Consider the following 13579-nt stretch of genomic DNA (forward strand, 5'->3'; position numbering starts at 1 on the left):
AATGAATGTTCAGAGCTGATTTTGAGAAATCATGAATCCTGTCTGAAAAAAGCAACTTGAGTGTTTTTCCATGGACTACCCATTATGACAGTTACTCAGTTGCTGACAGGCAGCTGTCTCCAGCCAAGTGAAGGTAAATTCAGTGACCTGTTACTATTTATAGTAGCACCTGAATTACGTACCATTGTGCTATTTTATTGCAAAAATTGCAATGAAGAAATTCACTCTTGCATGAAGAGTTTATAGTCCTGAAGAAAAACTATTTAATGCTTCTGTAAAAGGAGCACCCAGCAGCTCTCTGCCCATTATGAAGCCCCTTTGGAGTATTTGTTACTCTGAAAGACCCTGTCCCATGTATGTCTTGTGTCCAGTAATGTTTCACTGATGTAAGGACAATCTATAAAGTCACTCTGTTTTCAGTTATTTCCTCTGTGTACAGTATCAAGCGTTTTTCTTTGGAAAGAATTGGAAGTGTATATATTTGGTGTGAAAGGCAAACTGAAATTTCCTGCAGACACTCTTCCTCTAAACCCCCAGATGGCATCTCCTCTGTACAGCATGTCCTTTGAGTCATAAATAATTCTTTCAGCAAACACTGACATACATTATTAGACCGGTAAGTCACTCCGAAAATTTCTGTCTTGTTCTAGAGCCCTACTAGAGCTGTAAGTAATATGTACTAACATGAAGCTAAAATCATGTACACCTTTATTAGAGATTTTTAAAAAAAGATAGAGTGTGAAAGAAAAACCCAAACCAAACCAAAACAAAAATGGTCTGTTTGAAAAGAACCCATATAGGGGTGGGGATGGGGGAGGAGGGGAATGTAGCAGTCTACCTCTGTGTAACATCCCACATTTTGGTTTTTCCAGCTGTTGCAGAACACTAATATATTCTGTTCCTCTCCTGATAACATAAATTGCAAAAGAGGTGGTTGGAGTGGACTGTTTCAGGAGTAAGATTACAGAAGAAGCGTATCTGCAGACTGCTCATCTAATCCACTTTTAACCTGTGGTAAGAAACCAGTGACAAGTAACTGTAAACAGGATGGGCGTTGAGAGGAAATATAGTAGTGTAAGTGCCTCAGGACTCCCTGTCCATTGGTGTTCTTGTAGAAGCTTTTATAACATGCAAAGAACCAATCATTACATTGTAAGTCAGAAAACTGCAAGGTTCTGAATGGCAGCTTAACAGCAGGAAACTTTTGGTAGAAGAGAACTGTGTGGGAGGACTGGGGCTTTTTTGGGGAAGAGGATGTCTTTAAGGTGAAACATTTGGGAGAAAGATATTACTACTTCACCTGCAGCAGACCCTATACCTCTGAACTACCTGGAATCCAGCATGAAGTCTCAGATAAAGTGGAGTAAGTCTCTTTCACTGGCTTATCACAGTCAACATTTTAAAAACAATATTCTAGTAACTTTAGATGCCAGTGAGACTGTGGAACAGCTTTTTTGAGGAACTGAACTGCTTTTCTTAAGAAGCACTTGCAGGTGTTCATGTTGATTTCTGAAAATTAAGCCCCAAGTGCCAAATTCATAGTCAAAGGTAAGTCTGAAAAATGTTGTCACAGGTATGACAACTGTATATTAGGTTTTTAGATGAGGTATCAAATAATAGTAGTGATAGGACACCTTATTTACTGGCTGTCTAGAAAAAGCTGTTCATCTTTACAGCTGTATTGAAAGATCTCCACAAATGTGCAGTCCAAGCTCACTTTTCCCTGACTTCGTTGGAAAATGTCTTTGTTTCTTAAAGAATATGGCCTTATAAATGAAAATGGGTATAGGTCTATGATACCAAATTGTTGAAAAGTTTAACTGTTGCTTGGCAGCACTTGCAAGGGGATTCTACACTTCTTTTTTTTCAGTGAGAGAAATCTGAAGCAATCAGATTTCAGTCAAGAATTCTTGATCAACAGTTCACAGACTTCTTTCTTTCTTTGGTGGCTTTATCAGGTTGTGAACATACAAGTCAGGAAATGTCACTGGGAAAGGGAGGGAAACTGAAATTGGCTGTGTTTTTCTTCCCCAGGGGAAGTAGAAATGAGAATATTGAAATAGTTCTGAGCTCCACATCTGCCCAGGAAGACTTTTTCCATGAGAAACGTTGTGTATCGGAGCAACAAGTTCCATGATGGAGTTTCTTTAGAGATGTGTGGATTATTGACTGAGAATTAAGAACCCTGACACTCTCTATCACAAATTGGAGTCGACACCCTGACTGTTCTGTAATTCAATGGCTTTGCAGCAAATCAGCTTTATACTATAGCTGGAAATCAATGAGTCTGCCTATAATTAATCATTGTTTCTACTTTATTAACAACGTATTTAAAATTAAAAATAACAGACTAATATTTTTAAAGCGGTATTACTTCTCATTCTCTACAAGGAAAAACATTGCATAAATAATTTCTGAGAAGAAAAATAAATATGTAATTCGCTCTCTGAAACAATACCTTTTCTCTCTAGGTTCTGGTCCCATATAAAATAATTGCAAAATCTATCAACATCACAGATTTCCATAGTTTATATGATTTCAGCATAAACTCTACATAGAAGATAAGAACAGTGAGGAACTCTCTTTATCCCAAACTGTGTTCATCTGATACTAGACACTTCTACAGATATATACAGCATGTGACGATTCACTTTCTAATAATATTATTTAATGTAAAAACACAAACATTAGTCTGAATGTTGAGAAGCTAAGTAAAGGAAAGTTGCTGTCAAACTAAGACTTACCAAAGTTGCACATATGAAAGACTTTTCTAGAGGAATTCATGACTTTAAAATTAGCAGAGGCTCACTTTAATGCAGAAGCAGCACCTTACTCCCAGAACATGGCTTACACAGCCTTAGTGCTATGAAGTGTGTGGCCAGATAATCCAAACTCTACAGAATAGAAAATGTAACTTGAGATATCTAAGCTGATACTAAAGTCAATCGTGTTCTAGGAAATAAGGAATAATCAGTATCTTTTGTATATTAACCTATGCATATTGTTAGCTGTTTACAGGACAAACATCAGTGAGGTTATCCGGTTTGAGAGGAGCATCCATTTCATAAATCTGCTCCACTTAGTAGAATTTGTTTAATTGTTTCTAAACCAAACCATTGTCCCTAAGACAAATATGGTTTTAGTTGTCAAATCTCAGTTTTGAATCTGTTGATCCTACAGTCTTTTCATTAAAAGTATGAAATAGATTTGTCATACTTTTCCTTTTGTTTTGAGAACATGTCATATTTTGATTTTTGTGTTTTAGATGAAAAAACTAGGGCATGAGGACATCTGACAGGATGTTCATTTCCCAACAATTTGACTTCAGTCACCATAACTGTTGAAATCCCTGCTATCACTGACTTTCCACAACTCATTCAGAGAGTGGTAACTCTCCTGCTGCTTCCCTTATCGCCTGCTTGTCCTGCATCACGGCACTTATAAAAGTGGGAAAGGGATCTCAATGTTCTTTTCACATAAACTGAGTAGAATGACTTCAAACAAAGTGTGATTGTCACAACAACAGCTTCACTTTCCTCTGCCTTCCTACTTGTACAAGCCATATGACCTCACATGAATCCCCAAGGTGTACCTCTCCTCTCAGACTGAATTTAGGTGTTGCTACCTCCAGCTCGGTTTATCTCATTCTCTTATCAGACCATAACTGCTATAATCTGATAGATTTTTGACTATGTGAGCCTTTGACCCAGCTTAGCAGAAGGAATTGGAACCTACTGCAGTCAGAACGTCATGCTGTGGCCTGTGAGTGTCATTTGATGTTTTGTAAAATATCCAGAGCTGCTAGGCTGTATCACTCAGAGCCACCTTCTAATAAGCATTTTCTAACTCATGCTGGTTAGATTTGCTGCTCCTGGCTCTGGAGAGACGGGGCTTCTTGTTCTTCTGAGGCCTGACAGTTTCCTTTCCAAAGTCCTTCAGCTCAGACTGGTTGTGGTAGCGAGTGTAGCGCTTGCATTTGCAGGATGTGACAGCTCGGAATTTGTAAGTCCGAGTCTCTTCCTCGGGACAAGCCATCTGGATGCGCTGCGTGCGAGTGTGAGCAGGAATGCAGCGATAATCCAGGGCATTCTGACGCCACCACTTCCCTCTACCAATAGAGTTGGGAAGGAGGTGTGAGGGGACACACTGACCAGAGCAGACCAGTTCCTTGACAGGCTTGATGCTGCGGCAAGGCCCCTCTGTGACATAGCGTGTTGTTCGCAGTTCTCTGCAGCTAAAGTCGGAAGCATCTGTTAAACAACAAACACATTAATTACTGTTTTCTTCCCCATCATTAAGAAAGCACTTTTTTATTTCTGTAGCAGATATCTAGCTCAGAGCTAGATACAAGTGGGACATCTTGAACAGCAGATTTTGTAAGAGTATCTCCAAAGACTCAATCATGCAGCTTCTGAATATATTTGGCTACCCTAGCAATGAGACCCTTGAATAACAGTGTACAAATTGATGAATAAAATCATTCTCTTGCCACTAGGTAAATTCCATGTCAGGGTTGTGCAGGTGGGCAGTGGAGCTTCTAAGGTGTAACCCCAGCAGCAACGGTTACTTCATGGGAAATTTTGACGGAATTCTCTTGGCTTCATTTAACTGTGGGCAAAACCTTCCCCCATTGCTCTAATTTAACTCAGAGGTTGACTCCAGATTTAAATTCTTTTGCAACAAAGAAGGTATTCCTTAAGTGATTTTTAACTAGCATAATGTGTTCCAGGTTAGGGAAATAGCAGCTAACAACAGTGCTAAGGAATTGCCACTCTTCAGGTGTTAGGTTTTCCAAGTTTACTGCTCTCTGTGAACATCCCACATGTCCCACATAATTTCCTTCAGACAGCTAGAGGCATCTTCTGGCTGATTAGAAACCTTACAGTGTTTTTTTCACCCCTTTTTCTTAATGGATAGCTATAGACAAATGAAACATTAGGAAACACAAGATTTTTTAGCATTAAGGATTTAGAAAAACTTTCCAATTGTAAACTTTTTCTGAAGGTGTCTCTTTTGCCACATGCTTGGCTAATTGACATGTTTGGAAGACACAGAATTTGATTTATGAAGGTGTTAATCAAAAAACTTAATCCAGATAAATACATATTAATGTTCTTCTCTTAGTCAAAAGGATAGTTTTAACTCAGAAATGTTACTTGTGGTGGAAATCCTCAAAGATCAGCTTACAAATAGAAAGCTGTGTCTGTTAGGCTCATTCTCCTTGCTGTGCACAAGGTGGTTCCCTCGCTAGTACATCAAAAAAGAATTCTGACGCTGAGTCATTAGTGATATAACAATATTTGTACACACATTTTAATTTTTGTTTTTCCTGTGAGGTACAGAAACATGATTTTTAGGGCTCAGGTTTACATTTATCAAAGTACAGCTAGCAAGATTTTATTTTTAAAAAGTTTTAAGGACTGCATTTATGTGAGCTTTATTTATTTATCCTTGTCACAATGCTGTGACAAAAATGCTGACAACTGAACTCCATATGCACTTAGCCTAATCCTCCTAAGTTCCCTAAGCACTTAAGAAAATTACATCTATGTAAAAAATAATGTTCCAAATTAGGTGTATTGTATCAGCATAGCACATAGGTAGATACAGTTAAATATACAGGCATTTGTCTCAGCTATATAGGTTTATTTTCTGTGCATATATGTCCTGTATGTGTGCAGGTTCTACATACTGCAAAATGATCCATGGGCTGGTGCAACATCAAGTGTCCTGGGAAGGTCTGGCCACCTTGGATCATCATTTTGATTCCTTGTGTTAAAGATGTTAAAATAAGTATGCAAGACCATTGTGTGTCTTGAATAACTCCAGTCTCCTCCACTCTCTTAAGCAAATGTCCTTTCCACTTCAAAAAATATGCACTTATCAGTGCGACAGATTCCCCCCAGTTGATGTCAGAGTAGTAAGTGGCTAAAAATTGAGGGTATTCAGATGTAACAACAAAACCAACCTGCCTTGACCTGGTGGTTGGTGGGGCTGCCTGTGAGAAGCAGAGTCCTCACCCTTTTAGGGATTTAAGACCCTTATAAAGTCACACTCTCAAAAACATTACTTCATTTTTAAAAATTTTAAAATATTGTTAATGCTGTGGTTTTAAACACCTTAACTGACAGCTGCAGCAGCAGAAAAACACAATTCCCTTCCAGTTGTCCCCAGGAAAAAGAAGGCTAGCTTAGATCTGCAATGCACAATAGTGGAAACCGTAAGTTTGACTTGTTGCTATGTGCATTTGGTAGCCAAATGTGTCAGTCTGGAGGACCAGGTTCGCCCTATTTACCAGTAGAACACGTACTTAAAACTTTCTCTGTTCGGTGCTAAGTTCCCATCTTCCATCTCTCCTCACGAGGCTTGTGTTTTGCATCTTTGCTAACATTAGCCATTTGGCCAAATGCAGTGACAATATATTGTGAGGTATGTCAGTGCTGTTAAAGTAGCCAAACTGATTCTAAGAGTGCACACCTCTGCAAAATAAAGTTCCCTCCGATTCATTTGGACATGAATTCCCCTTGGGAGTGCTTTAACTGTTTGTAACAGCTTTTTTGGCTGCCGGAATCTGGCTGAAATCTGACTGTTGGCAAAGGACAGTGAGCAGCACACTTCTCTCATCCAGCTGAATGCAACCTCCATGTTGCCATTTTTTGCTGTGTGATCTTAGACATCACTAGTGTGACTCTAAATATTAAGAATTTACATTGCTAATTCCACCATCAACCCATTGGCCCATCCTAACATCAGAGAAAGATGACTTGTGATATTTCCTCACAGTGCACAAAACACAGAGAAATTTAAGTAGTATCTTCTACAGGTTTTATGTATTGGAGTCCTGTCTGCAGAGAGCAGCTGGGCAGAATAGGAATGCATATTGTAGTACCTAAGGATTGTTCAATAGATAGACCACATTTTTCATTAGTAAACTCTGGTATATCTCTCCTAATGTTTACATTGATACCTCTTCAACAGTAGGTATAACTCCCTATCACTTACAGCATTAGGTCCACACCTAAAGGTTTTAATAAATAAGCATATATGATAACAGGTATTCTTTTACAAACTGTCTATTAGGGTCCAAAACAGTAACGATGACGTTATTTTTCTTACCGTTAGGGTCTGGAGCTTGTTGTATGTGTCTTCCTCCATGCTTTGCCTGGTTCATTGTGTTGTTGTTGCTGAAAGTCTGCTCCATCGGTGTTTCTGTATTTTCAGTGATTTCAGGAATTATTTCTGTTGCATCATTTTTAAACATCTGCCACCCTTCCACAGATCGAAATGCAATTTGTATTAAGACACATACAGAGCACACAGCCCAAGAGATCTGCATGGTGGTAGCTCACAGATTAGCTTTTCAGCACCCTGACAGTCTCAGATCCCAGGCAAAGGCACATTATTCCCCTTTTTAAAATCCTTTTTAGAACCAAGCCAGCCAATGACTATACAAAGTGGGAAGGGCCAGACAACAACTCATTCATCTCAGCTTTTGTCAGTGTGAAATAAAATGGGTGTGTGGGGGTGGGTTAGTGACAATATTCTACAACTTCTATGTAAAAACTTCTCATATGCGCTTCATTTTTGAGCCTGGAAACAATGGTGATTGACAAGACTAGGATGAATTGCAACATGACAAGTCTTTCTGCAGTTTTTTCTAACAATCGTATTATTAAAACCTGCTTTTACCTCCGTATTTGAATCTTTGGCTATTGTCTTTTCCAAAGGTTTTTCAGACTTTTTATTTTTACTGTTGTTCTTCCTTCCCTGTCCCATGTCCCCCCCCCCCCCCCCCCCCCCCCCCCCCCCCCCGCCCCAGTATAAAGTAAGCAAATCTAGAAACTGTAGCTCAGTAGTTATGCTTTTCACTCTGCAGGCAAATGTTTGGGGGGGTGGTGGTGTGGGTGTGTAGCATTTTTTTTCTTTACAAAACAAGAAGCTCTACATTTTGTTTTGCAAATGTGCTGGAAGAAAGAGGAAATAGCTTCTTTTCAAAATTAGAAGTTGTTTTGTTTAGTTTTCCTTAAAAAATAGGCTACTTGGCATATGTTAGCTAGGGTAAACAGCCAGAATTTTGTACATCATGCTTTTTGATGTGCTCTTTCTCACATTTTTATCACTTAAAAAAAAAAAAGCATTTGCTTTAAATTCATTGGATACTACTGCTGATATTCTGTGCAATTGCTGGATATAGGAGATTTGCTTATTTTAAACATGGAACATGACCAGACTGATTTTCATTCATGATGCAACCAACAAAAAGAGAATTGATGACCTTATGTGTAGGGCACCTATGCCGAAGATGTATTCACGTGTCATGTTTTAAAATCTCATCTATGGTATTCTTCTTCCTTGCAAAAATAAGATGATAGTGGTGATAGTTGCATAATTTCTGTCTCAAGACCACATACAATTTCAAGTTATTTGCAAATGATGTCAGGCTAAATACATTAATCGGAAAGCATCTTGGGTTTTAGTAAGGTTAGATACTACACTGAGCTCATCATAGCTACTGAAAGCAAAATGTTTGCTTGAAGTGGTAGAGGGTAGAGTGCAGCCATGTGCAATGTTTGTTGCATACATTTTCATGAAAATATTTCATGTAGAAGAGATTCAAAAGTTTTTCACTGTCTGACTTTTCCCTACTACTGTAAGATAAGACTTATTACCTAAGGCTTGCATTCCATTGTGACAATTCCCCTGACCTAGCATGGAAAACAGGTGTCACCAAATTTAAAGTGGAGGTGTAGTCTCCCTTGGTGTGACCTTGATGATAAATAACAGATTTAAACAACAGCAGTGATCTGAGCACATTTCACCTCTTCAGCCTTACACATACACAGAGACACCCACAGCAGATGCACTAGCAGTACTGAGTTTGATGAGCTTTAGCATACCTGCCTCTGTACAATGCTCCCTTCCTAAAATAATAGCATCTGAAATATAGTGACATGCTTTTTCTTCTACCCTTTCGCTCTGCCCCAAATTATAGATTAGCATTTTCAGAAGAGCCCTCCTTTCCAAATATCCCAAAGAATCTCTAAAAGCAATCCTGCATTGTGTTGCATACAACTCTGTGCCCTTGCTGTCTGTTCCCCTTCCTCCTTTCCTCATCTTATGCATCCTACCATCTCAGAAATGACTCTGTTTTTATGGAGGGATACAACATCCTATTTTCTTTTTACAAGAATTTTTTTTTTTTCCTCCACAGCCAGTCAGGATATCATTCTGTAATACAGGCTGTTGTCACATAATTTGCCTCAGATGTGCTGATTCCCTTTTCCCTATAATCACAATCAGCAGCAGCAGCACTGATTATCTTTCATTAATAACCGCCTCCTTTGCTCAAAGCAGTTAATGACAATCTCAGAAATACAGGAAACCCAAACACTCAGCCATTGCAAACGTTTTTCAAAGCATAATTTTCTCACTTATGAGTAAGTCTATTTTGGGCTTAGAGCTGCAGGTGAAATCTATTCAACAGAAAGTGATACACAGCTTCACAGGGGCATCGCATGATTGCCCACCAAATAAAAAGGATTCTGAAGAAAAGACAGACACCAGCTTAGAAAGCTGTGGAACCACTTTCATTGCAGATTTTGGTTGGTTGGTTTGAGGTTTATTTTTTTTCCTTCAAAGAACAGGCTAGACTACCATGATCAAGCTGTACTTAGACATGGTCTGGGCTGCAGCCCCCCACAAGCGATTGATTTTTGTACTGTTATTTAAGCACAGATCAAAAAAAAGGACATTTAGAGGATGCTTCTAGAATGAACCCTCACCCACCAGGGTGGAATTGAGCTTGGATCCTCTATATTCAGAAGTGGGATGCTATTTCCTGAGCTGACAAAACACCACCCTTAGCCATGCTAAGAAGGAGTCAGACATATTAGGGAAGCAGGTACAAGGAGTAAATTGGCATCGTATATTTAGCTAGAATCCGCTGCTGCTGCTTTCTGGACTCAGACTTCTGTCTGATGTGCTTGCATGGCAGTGCTGTACTATGAAGGCATGTACATAAATCCAGTTTCTGAAATCAGTTCTGTCACTTGTACCTTCTGGTGCTCACTGTGCACCCCCCTCTGCCCACACCTGGGCCAAGCGGTGTTCTTTTAGCTATCCAGGCCTTAAAATATACATGTGAAATTTAAGCTTATTTGGACAATGGCTTGTAATATACACACTGCCCAGGAATTCAGTTTCTGACACATTCAAGAACTTGTTAGCTTCTAAAACAGTTCTTTTTCTAAGATGCTGCTAAGCCACCCTTGCCCAAGCAACTTTTTATCTGTCTCCTAAGAATTTTGCTGAGTCACAAACTACCTTATGAATATATCAGTCTGAATCCTACGATGTGATCTTCAAGTAGCCAAGAATAAATGGAATGTTAGTATTCTCCCACAAGAGACCAGCAAAGGCACTGATAAATCATTCTGGTGGCTTGCCTTTTTCGGTTATAAGACAAGAATACATTAGATTCACACAATAGCATTGTTCAGGGATGGAATGATGACTATCTAGTGAAGAATAACAAGCCTACAGCTCCATCTGGTGAGTCAGCTAGCCAGCGACCTTGGCATAATGGAATGAAAATAAAAGTAACGCAACACTTAACTGATTTCCAGGATTTATTTGCAGAATAGAAGAAATGAATAGGACACTAATTCTCACGAACAGATCCTTAGAAGATACCTCTCAGGCCTGTTCTCTTTTCGTTTTTACTTGTTGGCCAAGCCCAGGAAGTAATTTTAGAAGAAACCTCTGTGCTATACTTAGTGAGATTCCATTAAATAGTCCCTCTGTGCTAAAAACGTTATAGTAAACTAGCAGAACTAATCTAAAAAAAGAAGGGAAAAAATCCTGCTTCTAGTTCTAGCATCAGAGATTTAATTAGTTCTAGACACAGAAGAGAGCTCAATGAAAATATTTAAATTATGAAAACAGAAGACAGCTCAATGAAAATATGTAACTGATGAAAACAAACACTGCAGATATCCTTTCTGCTGTTCTCCTTTGCTCAGCAGGAGGAAGATGTATTTGATAAAAGTTTGTTTTTCAACTCAAAGAGCATGTGGTGTTCTTATACACAGTGCTTTTCATCATCAAAGCCTTTTATGAAAATTAATTAATTCTCACATCACCAAGAGAGGTAAGCCAGGCATACTCATGTTGTAGGAGAAAAACATGTCCAATACTAACACAGGTTCAACATCCAAAAATGGAATTACAATACAACATATTGTGGCTGCTAGTCCTGCATTTGGATGCAATTAAATCTAAGTTTGAAATAACTTCATGAAATGTTCACTTTTCAGCAGTGACATATAGCAACATTCTCTCATGAAGTATTTTCTGGCAGTAGGTATGGTTCAGAGTAGCATGTTAGATAGAACACTTGTTGTCAACATTGTAGCCTCAGCTGAAGGACCAAAGGATGAAAAAAGTGCTCAGAAAACATTATTTTTGCTTTTAATGTTAATTTTTAGTTAGAAACTTCTCTCCTGTGCTTATGCAACAGCTGAGAAAGATTTAGTTCAGCATGAGTAGAAGGTGAATTTTACGTATATCATTTTATCTATCTGGACTTTCTTCTTTGTTCCTTGCTATAAAATGCTAATAGATTCTTGCCTCTACTCTTCCACCCTCTCCAACTTCATTAACTCTTAAGTACAAAAACCCCAAGCTATTGCTTTTTCTTTCACTGGGCTGGATTTGACACAGTAGATATCTTTGTTCTATGATAGATGCATATTTTACAGAGACCCCATCCCTTCTCCAGAGTGTTACCGACACAAAAAGTACCACACTGCTATTCAGGATAAGTATATTAATGTAAATTGAGATCACACTGTTTTAGCTATAACCAGTAGGTTTCAACTCCAAAAATGTAGTGTTGCTATGTGCAACAGATAGTTGTTTTAAAAAATATCTTCCCCAATTAGCATGCTTGTAAGGATCATCTCACAGCAAAGGGCAGGTGCGCAGTCATTTCAGAGGAATAAAAAAATACTTTCTCAATTTCATATTACATGGAAATAAAGCTCTCATTCCTGTTTTTATACAATCTGTCCTTCTACAATCAGAAAGAGAAATTTAGATAAATAATCCATAATGATACAGCATATCATTATGGATTAGAGGCATACAACCTCTTCTTGGCCAGCTAAAACAGGCAGAGGAATTTGCAACATTACTGTACTTAAACAGCAAGATAAAAGAGGAAGGGTACGATCCATTAATGGAGCAGTGGTCTGACATTCTAACTATTTTTAGCCTACTCTAAAAGCAGAGCTAGGTTTCATTACTGAATCACCCATCGGTAACTCGAAATCGGATCTACCGTCTTAGAGCTCAATTTTAAAAATCAGTACTGTCTTATTTATTCCTCTCCACCTTCATATTACAAAATGTTTGTTAAATCAGTTTTGTTATACTGAGATAAATAGGCCAGAGTACTGCTGAAGTTACCACTAGAAGTGAGCAGTGTCCTATGAATTAAAAGAACATCTTGAATTTAAGAACAAATTACCATAAGGTAAAGAGGCTCAATTTTAGTAAACCATTCTAGTTTTAATCTGACAACTATTAGCCTTCTTACAATCTATGGAAGAGCAACAAAAATCCAATGCCTAATGGTTTCTTGGCTCTTTAATGGACTGGAATTTTTGACTTTTCTAAGCAACAGGTCAAAGAAAAGTGCATGCATATCAATCTCCATCTTTTTTAAAATGTAGTGCAGATAGGTATTATGAATATATGGTGTGAGACAAGACAGAAAAAAAAATCTCTCCCCATAGTAAAAATTTTAAAAAGGACAATTTCTAAATAAGACTGCGGTATGAAAAAGTCAGTATAGTAGAAAAGATAAGGCCAGTATTCCTACTCCCCAAGCTACACAGCATGAAATTAGTAACTAGAATTTTGAAGCAGTTCATTTAATACTGATATAATGGAAGAAAGCAAACATGCATGTAATTAGCCAATGAAAATGACTACTGCTCATTATTACTGAAGCATCCTGATTCAAAACAAGCACTAGATACTGACTGACTGTAGGGAGGTGAAAGGAAACACTATGTAGTGTTCCTCAGTTGTCCCTTTAAAGGACACAAAAGTGAAAAGGCTACTTGATTTGGCAGTTTCCATCCTGTGCAAGGAAACAGAAATAAGCCTGGTCTTCAACCAGAATAATCGCCTCTGGAGTTTAATTTCAAGAAAGTTATCTAGCTGTACAGAACTCCCCCCTGCCACTCCCACCCCCTGATACCACACAACCCAAACAACAAGAAGTAAAACAATGTACATCCTTTGTGATTTTTGATTAGTGAACTGAATATACAAAACTAGATCTGGGCTTACATGTGTTACTAACACAACAGTGTTTCTGTTTAAAATAGCGTTAAGATTTTCAATCTAAAACTACATTAAAGCACGGATAAAAAGGGAAAACATACATCTCAGGTTCTGTTAGTTTAACCAACAATTCAGAGTTTGCAGTGGGAGATGCTTTGTGTTAATACAGTGCTATAACTCACAGGTACACATTTACACACTGTCAGGCATACTGGAAACAACGTGC

General features: G+C 38.3%; 1 protein-coding gene across 1 annotated transcript; it reads right to left on the reverse strand.

Annotated features, from left to right (window-relative positions):
* Positions 1-2294: 2294 nt before the first annotated feature.
* Positions 2295-13438, reverse strand: SOST (sclerostin). Its single transcript, XM_074849884.1, has 2 exons — positions 7117-13438; positions 2295-4250 (listed from the first exon to the last, which is right to left on the reverse strand). The coding sequence occupies exons 1-2, from the start codon at positions 7334-7336 to the stop codon at positions 3829-3831; spliced, it is 642 nt and encodes a 213-aa protein (XP_074705985.1). The 5' UTR covers positions 7337-13438; the 3' UTR covers positions 2295-3828.
* Between the last annotated feature and the right edge of the window lie 141 nt (positions 13439-13579).

The sequence above is a fragment of the Strix aluco genome, chromosome 24, assembly GCF_031877795.1.
Source record: "Strix aluco isolate bStrAlu1 chromosome 24, bStrAlu1.hap1, whole genome shotgun sequence".
In the NCBI taxonomy this organism is placed as follows: domain Eukaryota; kingdom Metazoa; phylum Chordata; class Aves; order Strigiformes; family Strigidae; genus Strix; species Strix aluco.